Source organism: Sminthopsis crassicaudata, chromosome 3 (genome assembly GCF_048593235.1).
Source record: "Sminthopsis crassicaudata isolate SCR6 chromosome 3, ASM4859323v1, whole genome shotgun sequence".
NCBI lineage: Eukaryota > Metazoa > Chordata > Mammalia > Dasyuromorphia > Dasyuridae > Sminthopsis > Sminthopsis crassicaudata.
The window spans coordinates 653,645,603-653,669,588 of NC_133619.1; the positions used below are offsets into that span (position 1 = coordinate 653,645,603).

Genomic DNA, 23,986 nt, shown 5'->3' on the forward strand with positions numbered 1-23,986 from the left:
ACAAAACAAATAAGAAAGAAATTAAGGAGCAAAATAGAGCATTAGAAAAATTGGGTATTATAAATCTTTGGAGAACCCTGAATGATGATAGAAAGGAGTATACTTTCTTCGCAGCAGTTCATGGAACCTATACAAAAATTGACCATATATTAGGACATAAAGATCTCAAAATTAAATGAAGAAGGCAGAAATAGTAAATGCTTTCTTCAACAACAATACTGTATGAGGATGTATTCTGATGTTACTGGATATCTTTAACAAAGAGTAGATCTCATTCAGATCCAATTGATCAATGGACGGACAGAATCACCTACACCCAGAGAAGGACCACTAGGAAATGAGTGCAAACTGTTTGCATTTTTGTTTTTCTTCCCAGCTTATTTTTACCTTCTGAATACCATTCTTCCTGTATAACAAGAAAATTCGGTTCTGCACACATGTATTGTATCTAGGATATACTATATTTAACATGTATGGCAATGCCTGCCATCTAGGGGAGGGGCTGGAGGGAAGGAGGGGAAAATTCAGAACAGAAGTCAGTGCAAGGGTTAATGTTGTAAAAAATTACCCATGCATATGTACTGACAAAAAAAAGAGTTATAAATATAAAATATAAATATAAAATTAATTTAATAAAAGAATATCTTTGGGGCACCTAGGTGACGTAGTAGATAGAGCACCAGCCTTGAATTCAGGAGGACTCGAGTTCAAATCTGGCCTCAGACACTTAACACTTCCTAGCTGTGTGACCCTGGGCAAGTCACTTAACCCCAGCCTCAGAAAAAGAAAAAAAAAAAGAATATCTTTGACACAAATATATTTTGGGATGACTCAGTACCAGAATTTTCCTTTGATTATTAACATTAATAATGGGAAGTTTTGCTTGGTCATTCTCTATTTCAGGTAGGTGAGAGAGGTACAAGGATTTTTTTTCCTTATAAAAAAATTTATTTTTAACATAAAAGTAAAGTGTTAGGTATAATCTACAAGTGTAGCTAAAAGAATTCTTGATTCAAGATCAAGATTTCAAAGATAGAGAATATAGAGAAAAGATAGAGATAGAAAATGATTTTATAATTTCTTGTAAAAATGCCTTCAACACTGGTGAAAATGACAACAATCAAAAACATTTCTTTTTTAATTTTGAAATTCATACAAAGGGAATCAAATGAACATTTTAAATTTACACAAAACAGAAAAATATGCCAAGGAACATGTCTGCAAAGTCTGGATTTCTTGAGTAGAAATGAATTCAATGAAACATTTTTTCAAAGCTTTCTCAGTCCTTCTATTTCATTTATCATTACTGTAATAATGCCTTCCTTCTTGCCTTAGAGGATCAGGGGAGAAACAATCCCATGGCTAGTACACTTCCCACTGCTGCTAACCTCTCCCATCCAAAATAGGAAAAAGAAAAAAAAAAAAAACAAACCAACAATCATAAAGAAAAAAAAAAGTTTCACTGCAGTGTGTATTCTGTCATGTCTAGCAAGATGGAAGCTGAAAATAAAGGCCTTTCCACACTGATTGCCTTTAAAAGGTTTCTCTTCAATGTGGACTCTCTGATGTGTAGCAAGATGGGGGCTCAATCTAAAAGTCTTTCTACACCAATTACATTCATAAGCCTTCTCTCCAATGTCGGTTTCCTTATTTCTTCCTAGACAGAAGATATCTTTACAAGTTTTTCCACACTCAAGACTTAAAATGTTCATCAGGTTCTTTTCTAATACACATATACTGATAAGTAAGAAGAATCGAGTTCTCACTGAAAACCTTCTCACTTTTTTAAATTACGGAAAGCATTTCTTCAGTATCACTTTTCTCATGGCCACTGAGGTCTGAAGTGCACTTCACGGCTACATCCCATTGATTACCTGGAACCAAGGGCTCTAGCTCTTCAGTGAAGCATTTCCTGTATTCACTACCTTGAAGATAATCACTTCCTGAGGTCACTTTCTTACAGTGAATTAGGATCACTACAGACCATCTGAATCTCTTTCTAATTCCATAGAGTTCACAATCACTCTTTGGATATTTATCTCCTTTGAAAATAAAATCCTGCAATTCCTTCAAATAGAAGTCAAAGGGACCATCAACCATGAATATTTGCAGGTCGTGGTTTTTCACAAAAGTTCCCAGCTTTTTACTCATCTCATTTACTGTGAACCCAGTTTCTACATCTGAACAAACATATACACAAAAAGACATGCACACATGTATATACACAAATAGTAATGTAAGATAAGAGTCACTACAGATTGTCAGTAACCTGAATATACAAAGCATCACAGGTGAACTCAGTGCAAGCAACGGCTTTTGATACCACAAGTCATATTTAAGAGACAGATTGGAAGCAACAAGGTTGTTCAGTGGATAGAGCACCAGCCCTGAAAGCAGGAAGACCTGAGTTCAAATCTGGCCTCAGACATTTACATTTCCTAGCTTTGTGACCCTGAGCAACTCACTTAACCCCAATTGTCTCAGCAAAAGTTCTAATAATAATAAAAGAGATCTAGATCATGTGTGATACATGAATCCCTAAGTACTAGACTAGTCAGAGAATTATCCTCTCCCAATGAAATATACACATTCAGTAAAGGCAGGGGCCCAAGCTGTACCAAATACTTAATGACAGCAAATTAGAGTCCTCTTTCTGATGGAATATTTTTTCCTAATTAATGAGACTTGAGTTCAAATCAGGCCTCAGACACTAAACACTTCCTATTTAGGCAAGTCACTGAACACCCATTTCTTTAGCCAAAAAACAAGAAAAAGAATAGGAAAGGGGATTCTACCTCAATGTTTAATGAATGACACAGGAAAAAAATAAAGACATGAGAAAGATACCAAAGATTAGAACAGAAAAGATTTATGCCATCTCCTAAATAAAAATTGCTCAAGAATATATTTGAGATAAATATATTTTGGAATTAGAAAGTACAGGAATTTTGCATTGATTATTAACATTTATAATGGGAAGACTTAATTTTTTGTCATTCTCTATTTCAGGAGGGTGAGAGACATATAAGGATTTTTTTCCTATAAAAATATTTGTTTTTGAAATGAAAGTAAAGTGTGAGGTATAATCTAGAATGTAACGCGGAGATTTCTTGATTCAAGATGTACATTTAAAAGATAGAGGTCATAAAAATAATTTTATGATTTCTTGCAATAATTTTTGTAATAATATCATCAACACCGGTGAAACTGCCAACAGAAAACCATCAATATCTGATTTCTTAAAATTTACACAAAACAGAAAAATATGTCCAGAAACAAATGGGCAAAGCCTGAATTTCTTTTTTGAGTTGTAATGAATTTAATAAAACACTTTTCAAGGCTTTCTCAGTGCTTCTGTTCTATCATTACTGTAATAATAGCTTCCTTATGATTTTCGATTAGAGGATCAGGGAAGGAACAATGCAGTGGCTAGTATAGGTCCCATTGCTAATCTTTCCTATCCAAAATAGAAGGGAAAAAAAAAAAAAAAAAGCAATCATCAAAAAAAACTTTATACTGCAGTGTGGATTCTGTGATGTCTTGCAAGATGGGAGTTGCATGTAAAGGCCTTGCCACACTGATTACACTTAAAAGGTTTATCTCCAGTGTGGATTCTCTGATGTCTAGCAAGACTGGAACTACATGTGAAAGCCTTTCCACACTGATTACACTTAAAATTTTTCTCTCTAGTGTGGATTCTCTGATGTGCAACAAGATTGGAGCTAGTTCTAAAAGCCTTTCCACACTGATTACACTTAAAAGGTTTCTCTCCAGTGTGGATTCTCTGGTGTACAGTAAGATGGGACCTGGTTGTGAAAGCCTTTCCACACTGATCACACTTAAAAGGTTTTTCTCCAGTGTGGGTTCTCTGATGTATAACAAGACAAGAGGTAGAAATGAAAGCCTTTCCACACTGATCACACTTAAAAGGTTTCTCTCCTGTGTGGATTCTCTGATGTACAGCAAGATCAGATTTGGTAATGCAAGCCTTTCCACATAGATTACACTTAAAAGGTTTCTCTCCAGTGTGCATTCTCTGATGGGCAGCAAGACCGAACCTCCATTTGTAAGTCTTTCCACACTGATTACATTTAAAAGGTTTCTCTCCAGTGTGGACTCTCTGATGTGCAGCAAGACTGTAACTCCAAGTGAAAGCCCTTCCACACTGATTACATTTAAAAGGTTTCTCTCCAGTATGGGTTTTCCGATGTGCAGCAAGACTGACACGCCACGTGAAAGTCTTTCCACACTGATTACACTTAAAAGGTTTCTCTCCAGTGTGCATTCTCTGATGATCAGCAAGAGTGACACTCCATGCGAAAGCCCTTCCACACTGATTACACTTAAAAGGTTTCTCTCCTGTGTGGATTCTCTGATGTACAATAAGATGGGAGTTGGATATGAAAGCCTTTCCACACTGATTACATGTAAAAGGTTTCTCTCCAGTGTGGATTCTCTGATGTAAAATAAGATGGGAGTTGAATATGAAAGCCTTTCCACACTGATTACATGTAAAAGGTTTCTTTCCAGTGTAGGTTTTCTCATCTTTTGCTAGAATGGAGATATTTGTAAAAGTTTTTCCCCGTTGATTGCTTAAGTAAGTCTTTCCATACTGAAGATTTAAGCACGGCTTCTGTCTTGGGTGGATTGTCTGATGGTCAAGCGGGAATGATCTATAATCGGAAGCTCTCCTGCATTTAGTACTTTCATGAGACACCTCTCCAGGATGAGGACTAGCAAGAGCTGGATTCCAAGCAAAGGCTTTCCCACACTGATCATATCCATATCTTTTCATTCCAAGGGGGTAAGAAAGAGATGAGTGACAGGATGAGGTTGCTTCACATACATCACTTCCTGAGGTCATTTTCTTTCTGTGATTTAGAACGGAAGGCCATCTGAATCTCTTCCCAAATTCATACAATTCACGATCACTCTTTGGATGTTTATCTTCTTTGAGAAGAAAATCATGCAATTCCTTCCAATTGAAGTCACAGGGACAATCATTCATGAAGCTTTGCATGTTGTGTTCTTTCATAGAAATTCCCAGCTTTTTAGTCATCTCATGTACTGTGAACCCAGTTTCTACATCTGAAGAAGACAAACATATACACAAAAACACATACAAACATGTAGAAACACAAATAATAAATGGAACATAAGAACCACTGCAGCTTGCGACCATACTAACTATACAAAACTTCATAGGTGTACTCAGTGCAAGCAATGGCTTATAATAATCCAAGTCATTTTTAAGAAGAGACAGACAGGAGGCAGCGAGGTGGTGCAGTGGATAGAGCACCAGCCCTGAAAGAAGGAAGACCAGAGTTCAAAGCTGGCCTCAGGCACTTACACTTCCTAGCTGTGTGACCCTGGGCACTTGTCTCAACAAAAATGATGATGATGATAATAATAATAATTAAAAAACAGAGACAGATAATGTGTGAGCCATGAAGAGTACTGGACCAATCAGAGACTTATCCTTTCCCAATGAAATATACACACTTAGCAAAGGCAGAGGCCCAAGGCCAAGATGACTAGCAAATACTTAATGACACTAGATTAGAGTCTTCTTTCTGCTGGAATGGTTTTTCCCAATTAGAGGGAAAACTCAGCCAACACACCATTGAAAACTACAGAGCAGATAAGGAGTAGGCTGCTTTTAGAGATATGTGGGGCAGTACCACATTTACTCATATGGGGAAAAAGTGAACATCCAAATGAGTTCGATGATAATAGGGAAATTCAGAAGGGATTCAATGAAAAATGAAAACGCTACAAGATTTAAAAGATTACTTTAGATTCCACATCTCTGGGAAGGCAGTGGTTAACTCTCCTAAAAGCATAAACAAAGGTTACAGACATGTTGGTTTTTGACCCAGTAACTAAAGACAGAGAAAGTTTATTTTTATTTGCTTCTTTTCTCCTAATGGTGTATATGGAAGTCAAAGGGCATATATATATATATATATATTTTTTTTTTTTTTGAGTCTGGGGTTAAGTGACTTGCCCAGGGTCACACAGCTAGGAAGTGTTAAGTGCCTGAACCCAAATTTGAACTCGGGTCCTCCTGAATTCAGGGCTGGTGCTCTATCCACTGCACCCCCTAGCTGCCCGAATATATACTTCTGTAACTCTTTTGTCATACATCCATAGTGTTCTCCAAATTGAGTGCATCAGTTCATAATTTAAGCAATAATATGTTAGTGTCCCTAACATGATGTTAAAACAATGATATTAAAACATGATATTAAAATAATAATAACTAAATAATAATAATTAATTAATAAAATAGTAATGAAATAATAAAATATTAACATGATATTAAAATGATGTTTTTGATTTGTGTGTTCCTAATCAATAATAACTTAGAATATATTCTCTTAAGGTTGTAAACAGTTTTAATTTCTTCATCAGAAGCGACCTATTCCTATCCCTTTGAGTATTGAGAGGTGAGCTCTTCATCTGAGAAGTTTTGTCTAGAAGGGGCCCTTTCTGTTTCTCTTTCCATTGCCTGCTCCTGCCCCTCCCTGAGCCAGAGGTGAAAGAATAGGAGGCTGAGAGCCCAGGCCAATGCAGTTGCCCCTGGAGCTTGCTCTTGGCTAACTTAGCAGAGTCTGCCTAGAGGGCATAGCCTTTTATCTGAGTCAAATCTCTGGCTAGGGAGATGAGGTCCCTCCTAAGATCCTATGAAGGCCTGGAAAACTTCTGGACTTTTATTCACTTTTGCTGCTCAAGATGAATTGTGAGGCATTTATTTTTGGTTTTGGGGGAGAGTGGGAGGGAGCTAAGTGTTACCTGTCCTCCCCTCGCCCATTCTTTTAAGCCCATTTTCATGGAGCTTCTCTAAAAAATGTGGCGATAAAATCTCAAAAAAGTACAGCCAACACCATAATGGACACAGACTTGGTGCCCTCAGATGACTGAACACTCAATCTGGGATGCAGCGCAGTGGGGATCCCTTCTGCGCTGTTTGTGCGCATTTTGAACTGAGGATGAACACCACGAAAAGAGAGGAAATGGTCCTTACCCAGGGACAGCAGGTTCTGGACATTCTCCACTGTGACCTCCCAGTACAGCTCCTTCTGAGACGGGGGCAGGATCTCCCACTCTTCCTCAGTGAAGTCCACCACAATATCCCTGATTGTCACCAACTCCTAAACCATCAAAAGTCACTTGATTTAGTGCTGAAAGGGACTCCAGAATCCATCTAGCCCAACCCTCATCAAGACAGAGTAAGTTGAAGCAGAAATGGGATTTGCCTCATATCTATCAGATTAGCTAAGAAGACCAAAGTGATCAATGCTGGAAAGAATGTGGGAATACTGGGCCACTAGGGCACTGCTGAGGAAATGTGAAGTGAGCCAAGGCTTCAAAGAGCAACTTGGAACAATGCACAATGGGCAACCAAACTCTGCAGATCTTTGGATCAAGTAAAGTACCACTAGGTCTGTAATGTTCCAAAGTGATCCTAAACAGAGGGAAAGGGCCTACATGTGCAAAAATAGGCACGGCAAACCTTTCCTGGGCGCTGTGGCAACTGAGGAAATTCCCACCAATTGGGGGAATGGCTGAACAAGCTATGGCATGTGAATATAACGAAATAGTATTGTAAAATGAGAAATGATGAACAGGCAGATTTCAGAAAGAACAGAAAAACCAAACTAATGGAAAATGAAATGACCAGAGCCAGGAAAAGATTGTATACAGAATCAGCATCAGAGGGTGATGATCAATTATGAAAGGACTGTCCCTTCTCAGGAGCACAAGGATCTAAGGCAAATTCAAATGACTCAAGAAGGAAAAGGCTTTGCACACCCTAACTGAAGAAGCGATGGGCTCTGAAGGTGATTGAAGAATATAGCTTTTAGTTACTTTATTCTTTTTTTTTTCTCTTTTGATGTATCATTTTTCACAACGTTGATCAATGGGGATGTCAGTTTTAAATGATAGCACGGATAGATACCTATATCAAGTTGCCCACCATTTTGTTAGGGAAGGAGCGAAAGGATGGTGAAAAATGTACAACTCCAAATCTTATAAACATGAACGCTCCAATTGATCATGACATGAAATTGAAAAGAATTTAAAACAAACAAGTGGATGTACCTTTTTGTATCTGGGTCCTACTTCTTTCTGACTCTCTATGAGACCCAAGAGATCCAACCCAAAGCACAGGTCAGGCAAGGAGGAGACAGGGTGTCTGTGACATCTGAGGAAATGTAACCCCCCACTCCTGGAGTCTGCCCCACCCCCAGGGGATAAATAAGCCACAGTTTACTCTCCTGCTGGTCCCTGAGCTCCCTGACTCTGGCTTTCCCTACCAAGGACCCTGACCATTCCCACCACAGGATCAAAGAGATGGTCTTTATGTGGCTCCTGGCACACGGCAGGCACCAGGACACCCAGCCCAGCGTCCTCACACCTTCCTCTTCCTCTCTGCCCCAGGGACAGTGGCCTCCTGGCTTAACCAGGACCCTCTGTCCCCTGCCCTGGACTTTTTCAGTGGCTTTCTCCTGTTTGCTAAGGCCTCCTCCCTCACCTCCTGCCAATTTCTCCCTTTCTGAAAACAAGGTTTTCCTGGTCTCCCAAACTTCTGAACCTTGCCTCGGAGAGTAGCTCCCATCTACACTGTCCAGAGCAGGTGTGGACAGAGCTCAGGAGATCTTTTCTCCCCTGGGAGCTCCTTGAGGGCAGATCGGATGGTTTTCTTTCCCTTCCTCTGCACCCTCAGTCCCCCAAAGAGCACTTTTCTAAACATTTATTGACTTGATCTAAGACCTGGGAAAGGAAAGGGACAGCCCTGGGAGCATGAGGTTGGCCTTAGGGGCAGGAAATGGGCAGTGCCAAGAGGGCAGTTCCTGCCCTGCCCGGGCCCCCTCCCTCCCTCTGACAGAAGGAAGGGCTTTCTCTGACACCCCGAGCCGAAGCTGCTCAGCTGTGGGGAGGGGCTGCACTCACCTGGGAAGAGGAGCTCTGGCTGCTCGAGGCCATCTCTCTGCTTTCAGGCTTGGGTCCTGTGCCATACCAGCTCGGGGGAGAAAAGGACCTCAGAGGGGGGGGCCGGGTCTGGGCCTTCCTTTCTGGACCTGGATTCAGATCCCCCAGGAGGAGGCAGAGAGCTTTCAGGACTGGGACAATCGGTGGCCCTGCCCCAGCCTCAGGGGAGAGACTCCACCCCAGGAGGGAGGAGGGAGGGTCTGGAGGGCTCAGGAATAGAGGGGGGGGGAGATTCCCAAGCTGGAAGACTGGAGCTGATGACTTACTGCCCCCCAGGGTCAGGGACCCCATGTGACATTCATGGGATAGGGGAGGTGGGAGGCCAGCTCCTGGCGATGTGGAGGGCACTGGAAAAGGGGGGGAGGGGGGAGAAATGAGCCCAAAGGGAAGGGCAGGTAGCAGAAGTGGGTGAGGTGAGGAGGGCCCAGGGTGGGACCTACTTGGGACCTGCAGGGGCAGAGCCGGCTCCCAGAAAGCAGAGAAATCTCAACTATGACCAAAGTTGGCAGAGATCGCAGCTCAGAGACGATACAGAGAGAGATCTCAGCTCAGAGAGGATGCAGAGAGAGATCTCAGCTCAGAGAGGATACAGAGAGAGATCTCAGCTCAGAGAGAGATCTCAGCTCAGAGAGGATGCAGAGAGAGATCTCAGCTCAGAGAGGATACAGAGAGAGATCTCAGCTCAGAGAGATGGAGGCAGAGAGAGATCTCAGCTCAGAGAGATGGAGGCAGAGAGATCTCAGCTCAGAGAGATGGAGGCAGAGAGATCTCAGCTCAGAGAGGATACAGAGAGAGATCTCGGCTCAGAGAAGATGCAGAGAGAGATCTCGGCTCAGAGAGATGGAGGCAGAGAGAGATCTCAGCTCAGAGAGGATGCAGAGAGAGATCTCAGATCAGAGAAGATGCAGAGAGAGATCTCGGCTCAGAGAGATGGAGGCAGAGAGATCTCTGTTCCAGGGGATTTTGCTTCTGGCCAAGGGGCTAGGGGCGGGTCCTCCTCAATCCGGGAGCCCCGCCCAATCCATGCCTTAGGAATGATTATCCCTGCCCCTCACCCCATCACTCAGAGCTCCCCTCCCCCACCTTCTCATCTCTGAGTTGGGAGGGGGAAGGAAGTCTGCATTTCCGGCTGCAGATAAGGTGGGGCCTCTGGGGGAGGGGAATGGCTGGGGAAGCCTGAAGGTTTGTAGGGGGGAGCAGGTGTGACTAAGAAGGTAGTTGGGAGGGCGGGAGAGCAGGGAGCCCCGGAGATCCTGCTGAGGAGGGAAAATGAGGAAAGAGAGGGGAGTAGAGATGGGGCATGGAGTTCTGAGGGATGGGATAGGGGCAGTTATAATCTAAGTCCTTTTGGGAAGACTGGGATGGGGCGCGGTCATTCCCAAGAGCCGGAGCAGGCTGGGCCCTGGCATTAGAAGGAGCCACCCACACCTTCTTGGCCTAAAGCAAAATCACCTGGAGCTGAGATCTCTCCCTCTCCTCTCTGAACTGAGATCTCTATCACCATATCTCTGGGCTGAAATCCCTTTGCCTCCTTCTCTGTGGGCGGAGATCTCTCTACCTCCATCCCCTTCTGTCTGAGATCTCTCTACCTTTATCTCTCTGAGATGAGATCTCTCCATCTCCTTCTCTCTGACATCTTTTTTACCTCCATCCCTCTGACCTGAGATCTCTCTGCTTTCATCTCCCTTTCTGTGACCTGAGATCTCTGTCCCCCTCTCTCTGACATCTCTCCGTTTCCACCTCTCTGAGAGCTGAGATCTCTGTCTCCTGTCATAATTGAGATTTCTGTGCCTTCTGGGAGCAATCCCTGCACTTGCAGGACCCCAGGGCCCCTCCTTCCCTCACCACTCCTGCTAGCTGCCCTTCCCATTGGGCTCATCTTCCCCCCCCACCTGTTGTCCAGTGTCCTCCACATGGGCAGGAGCTGGCCTCCCTCCAAGTTCAGGCTCAGGGTCTCCTCCCAAAGCTCCTGGGATTTCTTCTCACTGAGGGTCACAGCTCCCTGACCACCCACCTCCCCATTGTATCAAATGAAGGGAGAGCTGCGGCTCAAGTGTCCCTGAGGTAGCTCCTGATCTTATCCTTGGGGGAAAGACATAAGGTCTAAGGGAAGGACTTAGGGAGGGAGACAGGTCCTCTTCCTGCCCAGACCTAGCTCATTTCCAGCCGGACCCTCCCTGCTCCCTCCCGGGGTGGAGTCACTCCCTAGAGGGTTGGGAAGGGCCTTTGACTGTCCCTGCCCAGAGAGCTCTTTCTCATTCTGGGCAGGTCAGCATCCAGCCTGGGCAGAGAAGCCTCAGACCCCATCCTCCCTCTCTGGGCTCCCTATGCCTCCCCAGCCCAGCTGGCAGAGGACCTAAGGTCCAGAATCAGAGACATGAACCCTAGTGACCAGAGCCCCTCGTCCCAGCTGAGTGCAATCCCTCCAAAGAGCTGAGCAGCATCAGCCCAGGGGGCTTCTTCCTGTCCGAGTGGCAGGGTCCCTGGCAGCAGGAGGTAGTGTTCTGGTTGCTTTTCTGGAGGTCTCTGCACCAGCCTTTATTTCAGCTGAGTAATCACCACCAGAATAGTCAGGTGTGAAAATCCAAAACCGTTTTGATCTCCTTCAAAGTCTTATCTCCCTGTCTGGGGAGTAAGAGATACAGAGCATTAGAGGGTTTGACATGGATAATTTCAAATACAGAAGAGTTAAAAAAAAAGTCTTTACAGCAAAATCCAATTTAGCCAAAATCACAAAAAAAGCAAGCATTTGGGAACACAGTTTTAGACACAATTTCGCGCTGAGGTAGATTTTTGGTCCATAAATAGTCTTCAATGAATCATAGAAGAGCTTTAGATTGTTATACTCAATATACAAATGAACTTTATGCATCTGCTTCCTTTTACGGGGCCACAAATCTGACATTCTGTAACATTTGATTTTACTTTTGGTTAGTTGAACACTGCCTTCTTTGAGAAGGGTGATCTCAATTACTTGTAAACCTTGTAGAGTTCTCATTTTTCATTTAGTACATACTGAATTTCCCCATTATTTTCAACCAAACAATTTGGATGTTTACTGTTTTTGCCCAGATGACTAAATGTGGTACTACCCAACAAATCTCTGGAAGCTGCCTAGTCCTTATCTGTTTTACAAATTCCCCCCCAAATTAGCAAAAATTATTGCAGCGCCAAGAAACTCTAATCTACTGGCATTTAGTATTTGGTACTCAGCTGGCCTTTGGCCCCTGCTTTTGCTGAATATGTATATTTAGTTGGGAGAGGATAAGTCTGTGATTGATTCAGCACTCTGAGATGCTTCTGGAGACGACAGCTCGCTACAATTGGCGCCCAACGTGGGGCAAGGACTTTTGCTTATCCTGACAAGAGGAGCTAGACCAGACCTTCGCAATTTGGTGCTCGGACACTGTTGTGATTCCAGTGGAAAAGCTTCTCATCCAGATCTCAGTCTCTCTGACCCAGAACCGTGAGTAACGAGGAAACTTTGTTAAAGATTAAGTGAGCCTGCTAATAGATAAATAAGGAACTTAACTTATTAAGGGCTAAACCAGGAATCTCTTATAGCTGAAATGGGGCAGATGTTAGCTATATTCAATCCATGGACCTCAGCCGACTCAACCCCAGCCCCAGAAGCAACCTCAGCTCCACCCCAATTCAGGAGTGGTACTATAGAGAGTATAATCAAGATAATTGAGGAGCAGAGTTTACTTGTAACCTGGGTACAGACTGCTAAACTCTTGGCTGCATTAAGACGCACATCCCCTTGGTTCTTAGAGGAAGAAAAGATAGATGTAGATAAATGGAAGCTAGTGGGATTTGAAATGAAAGAATTTCATGCAAAAAATGGGCCTCGTTCAATTTCTGCAGAAGTATTTTATATCTACAACATAGTTCAATTAGCCTTAAACTATCAAGCAAGTTGTAGGAGAACGAAAAGTTTTAAAAATGAACAGAGGAGGAAGTGTGAGAAAAAAAGGAAAGATCAAGATCTTGCCCTAGAGCAAGAAGATTTAAATGAGGAATTAGGGTATGATTCTCTTGAAGAAGCTTCAACCCTGCCTAGAGAACAGATTATTGACAGGCCCACATCAACCCCACCTTCAGAGGTGGAGGAAGAAGGAGGGGAAGAAGCAGAAACACAAACAGAATTGCCTGTGAAGCAGCCTAAGCCTATGACAAGATTAGAAAAAGCATTGGTTAAAGCTAAGAGAGAAGGACAGGATACAAGTGATTTTATACATGCATATCCTGTGATTGAAAATATTGACTCTGTAGGTCAAAAAAGGAGAAGATATGCACCTTTAGATTTGAATAAAATTAAAGATTTGAAAAAAGGTTGTACCCTTTATGGGGCTACATCAGCTTATGTTAAAATGTTACTAGATGGTTTGTCTTATGAAGTCCTAACCCCAAATGATTGGAAATCCATAGCAAGGAACCTGGAACCTGGAGAAAATTTATTATGGCTTGCGGAATTTCATCAATTATGTAAAATTCAAGTCAGATGCAATTTGGAAATAGGAGTAACACACAATTCACTTTTGAGCACTTGGCTGGTGAAGGTTGGTATGGAGAGAATTCAGAACAGACTAATTATACCATGACAATATATGAACAAATTGCTAAGGCTGCAATAAAAGCTTGGGGTGTCCTCCCTGGACAGAAAGATCGCGGAGAGGCTTTCACTAAAATACAGCAAGGTCCCAATGAGCCTTTTGTAGATTTTGTGGGACGTTTGCAAACTGCTGTCAAAAGAACTATTGGAGAAAATTCAGCTACAGAAATAATGACCAGACATCTGGCTAAGGAAAATGCCAATGAGATTTGCAAAAGAATTATATGGGGATTAGACAAAGATGCTCCTTTAGAGGAGATCATAAGACTCTGTGCTACAGTGGGAACAAATGCTTTTTACACCTGGACAATGATGAACGTGGAAAGACAGGGTCCCTCCTGGCAAGGGCCTTCTAGAGAAACTCGGCGATGTTTTCAATGTGGAAAAATTGGGCATCTAAGAACTCAGTGTAGAAATGGAGATACAGTGAGAAAACACGGTGAGAGAAGACCTAAAACTCCATATCCAAAATGTCACAAGGGCCTCCACTGGGCCTCCGAATGTAGATTGACCCAGGGAAAGGACAGGTGGGGCCCAGCCTCAGCCCCCCAAGTGGGGCATGATGACAGCTGATGTTACACCCAAAGAGCCTTTAGAAGGTCAGGATTCTGCTTTGATCAACCAGCAGAAAAGCAATCACATGGCAGAAAGGGATTACCTGATAAGTGAGCCAAAAGGCAATCAGATTGCAAAAATGGATTACACTTGGGGAGAATACAGGCCTTTTAAACCAACAGGGCTGTGTCCAGTGCAAACAATTCCAATGTAATTGCCAGATGATGAGAAGAGATTTAGAAAGTGGTGAATAGAAGGTAATTAGATAGGTTAACTGCCTGGGAGAGAGGGTTTGCTTGTATTTCTTCAGCAGGAGAAGGAATCAGATGGGTGCCAACGAGTCGTATTCGCCTTGTCCATCAGAGAGAGACAGAAAAAGAGAAAGACCTCAAAATAAAGGAGAAAACCTAAGAAACATCTGACACTGAAAGAGCATGGATAATAAGAAGACTGTTAAAGAACTTTAAAAACCAGCAGGAATCATTGGACTTCCTCACACAAGATGAGACTAATGGACAATGGACTTATGGACATTTATAAATTTTCAATTTATGATTATTTGATCATGTTATTTGTTTTATACTTCCAGCAAGTATTATGTTACTATGTGCTTATGTAATCTATGTAATTATGTGTAATGCCTCCCATATTGATGGATTTATGTTTCAAGGTCATGACTATCCTATGTTCTAAACAAAAGAAAGGGGGAGATGTTAGGATTACTAGGTGAGAACTCAGGTTGTCTGGACAGTGACAAGGTGAGAATTCAGGTTGTCTGGACAATTACAAGGTGAGAACTCAGGTTGACTTGATAGAAGGAGCAAGCTCATTGGTTGAAGTGGTTCTTCCCAGAAGCCCTTGCATTATCCCATGCCCATTCTCTGGGAGGATAAAAGAGGACACCACTCCAGAGATAGAAGAAGACTCTGCATTGCATCAGGCTTGACGGGGCTCTCTGCAGGAAGGGAAGTGACTTCTCTGGACAAGAGTTAACAGCAACTGCCTGGAGACAACGGTTCACTACAAGAAGGAGAATCTGTCTGAGAGATTTGAGTAGACACAGCAGATCTCTTCCCAGAGAGCGATCTGGCAGCTTCTGGAGATGACAGCTCGCTACAGACTTTGATACCTGGCTGCATCTAGGCTGATTACTCAGATCTGAAACTAAGGCTGCCTCCAGAAGCCCCGCAAGCAACCTGCTCCCAGAGAACACATTTTAGAGAAGAATATTACAATGTATAATTTTAATCCAAAGAGTGATTGTGAATTGGATGAAATTAGAAAGAGATTTTTATACTAAATTATTGTAAGAAAACGAGGACCTTGGAGAGTTCCCTCATCTGGCTGTCAGGCCAGGGACACACCCTTCCAAATACAGCTGTGAGAGGCAGAGAAAGTCTGTAGTATGTAGTAGTCATTGGAGGAGCCACTTCTGAAATGACTTTCTCCATGGGAACTCTACTGGAGCTCTATAAGCTCCCACAGATAGGAAACCAGAGGCTTAATTCAGCTTATGGTGGTTGGAGGGCAGGGACAGGCCTATGAGGGTCTGCCTATTGAAATACAAATGTCAAATACCTTTGGGGAATTCTGGTATCTAATTTACCTTTCTATTGATTCTCAGAGATGAAAAAGGGAATACAGATTTAGAGGACATCAGATTTATTAACTTCATCATGTTGGATGTAGCACATTTTGACTAGCAGACTTTACAAATCAAGAAATTGAAACTTTAAAATATTTCTTAATTGTCTTTTCAGTTAGGGCAGGTTTGATGAAGAAGATGACCCTTGAGTGGAGTTCTATGTGATCAGAAATACCTTACCAAGCTGAGATAAAGAATGAGTCCATTTTAGATAGGGGGGGATGAGGAGACTAGATTTACATGGGGTGGTGGGAGAATCTTTTGTCCAGGTAAGTCATTAAAACTGAAAAATAGTCATGTTTGGTTCCTTTTCAGATCAGCTATGGTCTCTTTGAGCCACTCATCAGTGACCCACTTCAGTTTCCTTCTGTTTATCAGATGGCCAAAGGTCACCACTAATAAGTCAATACAAAAATAATTATAGCAATATTTTATACTCAGAATATTTGGTTTTGTAGCAAAGGTGATTGTCATTTATGGAGATACAAATTCCCTTCTGAGTCTGGTGTTTATGGAAAATCCTTATGTCCTTGTAAGAAAAGTGTGGATCACTACCAGGTCACTGGGATATTGCCAAAAAACCTGGCTATATCCATTTTGATAATTTCCATGGAGCTTTGATATTTTCAGATCAGACAAGTAAGAATCCTGGGTTCAAAGATTTTTGTGAAAATTATTAACCCTGTGGCTTGGGCCCTTCATGACATGTTCTCAGTGAGATCAGATATGGAATTCATCATAGATGGACACAACAAGGTTGTTCTTCCCCAGAAGGTAAGGTTCCCCTCTTTGTAAAATAGATACCCAAATCTCTGATTCTCGACTTGCAATATTGCAAAAAGAGATAAGGGATTACTAACTCAGCTCACCTCTTTTTTCAGTGAGATAGCTGCACAGCAGACTCAGCATATTTTAGCTCATTTCTTGTCATTTCAGAATTAGGATCAACTCTGAGGGATGTAGCTCTTTTCAACAATAAGGGGATACAGGTCAATTCCAATAGATGTGATGGACAGACCCATTTGCATTTACAGAGAATGCTGGGGACTGCATGTGGATCACAACGTAGTATTTTCCTCTTTTGATGTTGTTTACTTGCTTTTGTTTTCTCTCATTTTTTCCTCTTTCCTGTGATTTTTTTTCTACACTGTGATGTGAGGAAATATCTATAAAATTGCACATGCTTCTCATATTTTGGATTACTTGCTGTCTAGGGGAGAGAAACAGGAGCAAGGCAGGGAAAAAAATGTACCACAAGGTTTTGCAAGGGTGAATGTTGAAAACTATATTTGATTGTACTTTTGAAATAGAGAAGTATTATTAAAAAAAAAAAAAAAAAAAAGAATTTAGATCACTTCAGATCCCTGTGACAGGATGCAGGAGTGAGAATCCAGATTAACTCATTCCTGAGGGTCTTTGACAAAGAAGATGGAAGGGAAGGGAAGGAGCATTAACACTACAGATGCCATGCCTCCAGCAGAAGATGAGGAAGTCAGAACCAGGCATCTATGTTACCCTGGCAGTTTTAGTTATTCCATGGCAGCCTAGTACCATGGAGAGAACTCTTGTCTAATCAGACAAGTTTGATTGAATCCTGCATCTGAAAATTATTCTACAGATGCCACTGAATAAGAGAATTTATTTTTCTAGGAAATAAATCTGAATGAAATAGCTTCTGAGGTCCTTTCCATAGCTTCTGAGGTCCTCTCCAGCTTTCAAGCTAACTCTTTTTTTTCTTTTTTTTTTTTTTTGCAAGGCAATAAGAGTTAAGTGACTTGCTCAGGGTCACACACAGCTGTCTCAGGCTGATTGAAACTCAGGTTTTCCAGAATGCAGTCCAGTCTCTAACTACTGCAGCACATGCTTGAGCCTTTCAACATAAAATTTAACAAGGAATGTTAATCCTCAAGACAAGGATTTACATATTGATTTTTATAAAAATATAAGCTCCTTCAGAACAGGATTTCTCTTCTTTTGAGTAGATTATTCCGCACTAGCATGATGTCTAGGCTACTTGGAAGACACTTAATAGGTGCTTCTTGAATAAAAAGCTTCTTGAATCTTAATTATCCAATTAGATTCTTATTTTTTTATCTGCCCACTTATCAACAAATAAGTATTTCAAATGGTTACACCAAAAGATAAGAAATATGATATACAATAAAGATAAGAATTTAAAGATTAAGAAAATCTCACTTGTCTCAAAAATTTAACACTACAAGTGGCAACGTAAATATGTCTATATATAATTATATGTGTATTTATAGTAAATATATTTACAAAATAAAAATTTCATATCTTATATACATACATAATATTTTACCTATACGTACAAAATAAATATAAAAATATATAAAACAAAAATATAAATATCAACAAATACAAGAAGATTAGGGAAAGAAGCCAAATATCAACAAAATAATCTTTCTAAAGAATTTCATGTTTTGTCAATATGTTTCAATAATTGCTTGTGCTTAACCTATAAAGTATTTTTTGCTGTTTGGAAAAGAAGGGAGATCAGTGAGAGCGGGACAAAAAATTGGAACATAAGGTTTTGCAAAGATAAATGTTCAAAACTCTCTTTCTATCTATTTGGAACAATAAAATACAAACTAAAAAAGCATCTTAGCCTGTCCTTCTCCTAAGCCAATATTATAATACACTCATAGTTAGGAACTATAAATAAATTCCTTTATCCTCTAGCAGAAAAAAGCCTGAGCTTGGAATTAAAGTGCTATAAAGTGTGATCCCAAATTTCCAATCTAATTTCACACTATACCTATTTGACATTTTGTGTTTCAGCAAAATTCCCAACTTGATGAATTAGGATCATATCATGCAATTCCACAATTTTACACAAGCACTTACGCCTAGGACACATTGCTACCTCCCTTCTGCTTCACAGCATCTTTAGCTTCCTATAGCTTCAGATTCTGTGTTCTCACTTAAAAATCCTTGCTCGATTCTCTTTTCATATCAGATAATATGGGTAAAAATTATATACGGAAAATGCATTGCATATAAAGAAGGCTAAGTAAATACTTATTCTTTCCTTCTAATTTGGTAGTATTTTCATGGAATCATACTGTATTTATTTTTCTGACCCAATTCTCTATTATCCAGAGGAATCTAAGCTACTTAAGGGCAAGGAGTTATCATTTTTATTTTATATCTTAAGGAACCAGCTCAGCGCTTTGAATTAATAAATCATTCTAAAGGCTTTTAGGATTGTACTGGAAGCAGAAGAATGAATTATAGGGGTGAACTCTGTATTGCCCTACTTAGTCAAAACAATACTATATTCTCTCTTCCTGTACCTTCGTTCCCAAACCCAGGACTTTCTGGGTTTTTCAACAGGTTGAAAAATTCTTATTCCAGCTTGAGATTTGGCCCAGTCTTGTAGCCTGGAGAGAATGATTGAGTTTCTAGTTCTGCTATCTAATTTCTTAGCAATCCATTCTAATTATGTGACAAATGAAAAATCTTTGAATTGTGCTCCTTGCAAGGAACTGCAGTGGAGGAACAGCAGAGGAACTAGAAAACATCCCTCAGAAAATCTTGTGGTGAACTTTCAACTAATTTGTTTCGCTTTCAGCTCCATTCCTTTCTGAAGAACCTTCAGCTTAATAATAGTGCTGGGAATGTGGTGGTTCTGGATAAGAAGAAGAACTCTGTGGCCAACTATGATGTTCTCAACAATGTGACCTTTAAAAGTGATACCAAAGTCCTGATAAAAGTGGGAGAGTTTATGCCTCAAGCTCCACTTAGCCAAGATTTAACCATCCAAGAAAAGACCATTACATGGTCCACATGGAGTAAAAAAGTAAAGGATGATTAAAATGTTGGTTTTATGAAATCTGTAAAGATAAGAAAATAGCCCATCGGAATAGTCAGTAGCATATTTTCAAAGCTGGGGAATATTCCACAAAATCTGCTTGAAGGAAACAGCTTAGAAATAAAGTTTTTTGGTTGCATAATAAATGATGATCATTAGCATTTTTCTCTCCCAAGATTTTTAAATCTTGTAATGAACAAACGACAATTGCAAGACTGTGGTTCTTGTCCAGGCACTTAGTCTTTACTCTTTGTGACCCCATGGAATGTAGATCACCACGCCCTTCTATCCTCCCCTACCTGTCCAGTTGGACCAATTCTAGAAATTTTTCCCCATATCATTCTTTATCCATCTCATCCTCTGCGTTCCTTTTCTCCTTTTGACTTGATCTGTCATGATGTTCGGGATTTTTCTGAGTCTCTTAGTATTCAGGTTCACCTTCCTTATTTGAAATTCCAAGTAAATGACTGCAATAAAATTTTTAAGTATTGACCAATTTGATCTTTTTGCTGAACCAAAGTCTTTCAAAAATTTTCTCTAGCATCATGATTCAAAAATGATTTTCCATAGTGCTGTTTTCTTAAAAGTAACACTCACAAAGTCATATACTGTTCCTGTGAAAAATACAACCATATGTATACAGACTTTTGCTAAGGTAATATCTCTACTTTTTAGTATTCTGTCTCGATTGTCCTTTCTAAGCAGGAAGCGTCTTTTAATGCCATCATACTGGTATCCCTCTGTAGCAATTTTTGAACCAAAGTACATAAAATGTTTTACTGTTTTTCTATTTTTGTCCCCTTATTTGAAACAAAATGATGGAACTAGTCATAAAGATCTTAGGTTGTTACTTAATTGTTCAATTGATTTTGTTGAGCTTCAAAGCAGTTTTCTTACTATAATCAAGAAGCTTCTTAATTCTTCTTCTCTTGCTGTCATCAGAAAGGTATTGTCTGAATAACTGAGATGTTTGAAATTTCTCCTGAAAAACTTGAGTCATCCAGGCAGACATTTTTCATAACTTGTTCTACATATAAATTAACTAAATAAAGAGAAAGTATACAACCTGATTATAATCCCAACTCTTTCCATTTATGTGTAGTAGACACATTTATTAACCCCATTTTACTAACTACGATAGAGAAGTACAAATTAAGTGATTGACTAACCTATAATCACAAAGCTCTCTGAGGCAGAATTCAAACTCAGGTCTTCCAAGTCTTCTGTTCTATCCACTGATATCAGATTCTGATCCCCATGGAACCAGATGGAGCCATTTGCATTATTGCCACAAATATCATTGTCCCACTGAAAGGGAAGTTTTGCTGTGGCTGAAATATTGAGACTTGTTTGTTCTCTTCAGATGCAGATCAGTGTGTGAAATGCCCTGAAGATCAAGATCCCAATCAGGAGAGGAATCAGTGCCTCCCGAAGACAATGACCTTCCTGGACTATGAAGATCCCATGGGGATGGCTTTGGCTTCTCTGGCTGCTTGCTTGTCTTTGCTCACAGCTCTGGTTCTCTGGGTCTTTGTAAGGTACAAAAACACCCCCACAGGCAGAGCCAATAACCGGGATCTCAGCTATATCCTCCTCATCTCCCTTTTCTTCTGCTTCCTCTGCTCTCTGCTCTTCATTGGTCACCCAACAGCAGCCCATTGCCTCCCCCGAAAAACGACCTTTGCAGTCATATTCTCAGTGGCTGTCTCCACTATTTTGGTTAAAACAATCATTGTGGTTCTGGCCTTCAGAGCCACCAGACCAGGCAGCAGGAGCAGGAAATGGATGGGAAGCAGAGCCCCCATTTCTGTTGTTCTCTTTTGCACCTTGATTCAGTTTCTGCTCTTTGCAATCTGGCTGCTGCTCTCTCCCCCATTCCCAGAGGCAGACCCAGACTCTGAACGTGAGCACATCATCCTGGGGTGCAATGAGGGCTCCCTCATTGCCTTCTCTTTTGTCCTGAGTTACATGGGAGTCTTGGCTCTGACGAGCTTTGCTGTGGCCTTTTTTGTCAGAAATCTATCTGATACTTTCAGCAAAGCCAATTCCTCACCTTCAGCATGCTGGTGTTCTGCAGCATCTGGATCTCCTTCCTCCCCACGTACCACAGCACCAAGGGGAAGATGATGGCGGCCGTGCAGATCTTCTCCATCTTAAGCTCCAGTACTGGCTTGCTAGCCTGCATCTTTATCCCCAAATGCTATGTGATCCTTCTGCAGCCCCACAGGAACACCAGGAAAACTTTAAAGAATAGTGTCAAGGCTGCAGTGCAGAATATTTCTGAAATATTCTGCAAAATTAATAGCATGAAATTTTAAGCAACCAACCCAAATTGCTCTTGCTTCCAAGTGTCCTAGTGAAACTCAAACTACTTCTGCATTTACTAAACAAGAGCTTCTTGCTGGTTCCCCACTGTTTCAAAACCACTTTCCTCAGGTCTTCAACTTCAGGAATCTGATGATGACATCTTTCAGAGTGTTCTCTCCTTTTCCCCAGTGAATGTATATTTGAATTACAGAAATTCTTCCATGACTTTTACAGGAACATCTGCTTCCTTAACCTTTCTTCATCCATAAAATATAATTGGTGCAAATAAAATATTTTTTAAAAAGAATGGATTTGGGGTATAACTACAAATTTGTTCTGCTATCAAAAGATGGGAATATAACTACAATTTGTCCCCCCCAGTTGTTGGCCACACCCAACAACTAATGATAACTTTTTAAATTACTCTTTACCTCTCTTTACATAGGGTGGCCCTGGTATAAGCTATTTATAATTTTACCTTACACTAAGATTAGTCTTACTAACCAGCTTCTAGACTAAAGATTTCAACTCACTGCATTAGAGACCATTCTGAATGCAAAAAGGAACCAGGGATCACTCTACTTTTCATGATTCTTATATTTCATTCTGTCAGAATCACTGTCATTGGACTTAGATAGCTGTTGGCATCTGGTTTAATAATTCAGGTGATTGTTTTTGGAACTCATGCTTAGCTGAGGTGGTTTTTCAAAACTGCTAAACAAAAAATGCTGGGGAGATTCTGGAAACACGATGGAGTAGGTTGTTATATTTCAAGATCTGCTAATTTCCTCCAAACCACATCAAATTTGCACTTCAGGGAGAACATAGAAAAAGCCAGAAAGGGTTAGGACAGAACAGGGGAATCTTTCAAAACAGCCAGAAATGATCTGAACAAAGACCTGGGGCCATGATTAACCTATGTGATGAGCAAACACCTCCAGGCTAGCTCTGCAGAAATGTCAAGTGTAGATCCCCATGGTTAGCTACATGTGCCTTGAGAGTTAGCAGGATCCACACAAACCTTCACCTCCTGGACTGCTTGAGGAGTCTCAATTTAAGTCCAAGAAGACTGAGCAACCCTTGGCTGATTAGAAATGCCAGGCCCAGATGTACTGAAGAGCAAGCCCTGGGCATGAAGGAATCAGCACAGCAGGAGTGCAGGGGTAGAGGGGCCAAGGATACTGCTAACTGCAGGTACTTATAGGAGGATGGAGTTCTTGGTTTGGGGTTCCAGGTGAAAGGGATGAGCTGAAGCAAAGTTTGAACCACCATCCCATGATTAGAGGTGCCTTCACTAAAGAGGTGCTTAAAATACCTTATTTTTTAAAAAAATGAAACAGCAAAGAACTCCACTCTAGAAACTTACTATGGGAACAGAGAAGACCTCACCAAAAGAGTAAGTAACATGAAATGGCTTTCTGACCAGAAAGAATTTATAGAAGTGAAAAAAAAAAAAAAGAATCTAAAAATGAAATGAAAGACATTGAAAAAAAAACCTTTTAAAAAAATTATCCAAATAGGTAACTAGGTGGTTCAGTGCATGGAGCACCAGCCCTGAAGTCAGGAGGACCTGAGTTCAAATGTGATTTCAGACATTTAGCACTTCCTAGCTGTGTGACCCTGGGCAACTCACTTAATCCCAATTGCCTCAGCAATAAAAAAATAAAAGAAAGAAAAAACCATCCAAGAAAAATAAGAAGATTATGAAGGAAACGCTAGCCAATTAAAACGGAAAATACACAGACTCAAAGATGAAAATAACTTTTGAAAATTAGAATTGGGCAAGTGGAAGCCAGTGCAGCTATGAGAGACCAAGAAATAACAGAACAGATTATAAACAATGAAACAATAGAACAGGATATGAAATATCATATAGGAAAAATAACAGATAAGGAGAACAGATAAAGAAAAAAAAAATTAGAAAAATTCCACTCCCTGAAAGTTGTGACCAAGAAAAGAATTTTGACACAATAATGGAAGAAAAAATTCAAGAAAATTGTCCTGGAGTGATAGAACATAACAGGAAAGTAGA

At 40.8% G+C, this 23,986-nt stretch overlaps 1 protein-coding gene across 1 annotated transcript in view; it reads right to left on the reverse strand.

Moving 5' to 3' along the window:
* Nucleotides 1-3,511: 3,511 nt before the first annotated feature.
* Nucleotides 3,512-23,986, reverse strand: part of LOC141562671 (uncharacterized) — a 34,923-nt gene continuing 14,448 nt past the window's right edge. The window contains 1 exon segment of the mRNA XM_074302677.1: nt 3,512-4,850. Within this exon segment, the coding sequence (XP_074158778.1) occupies nt 3,512-4,850 (1,339 nt within the window).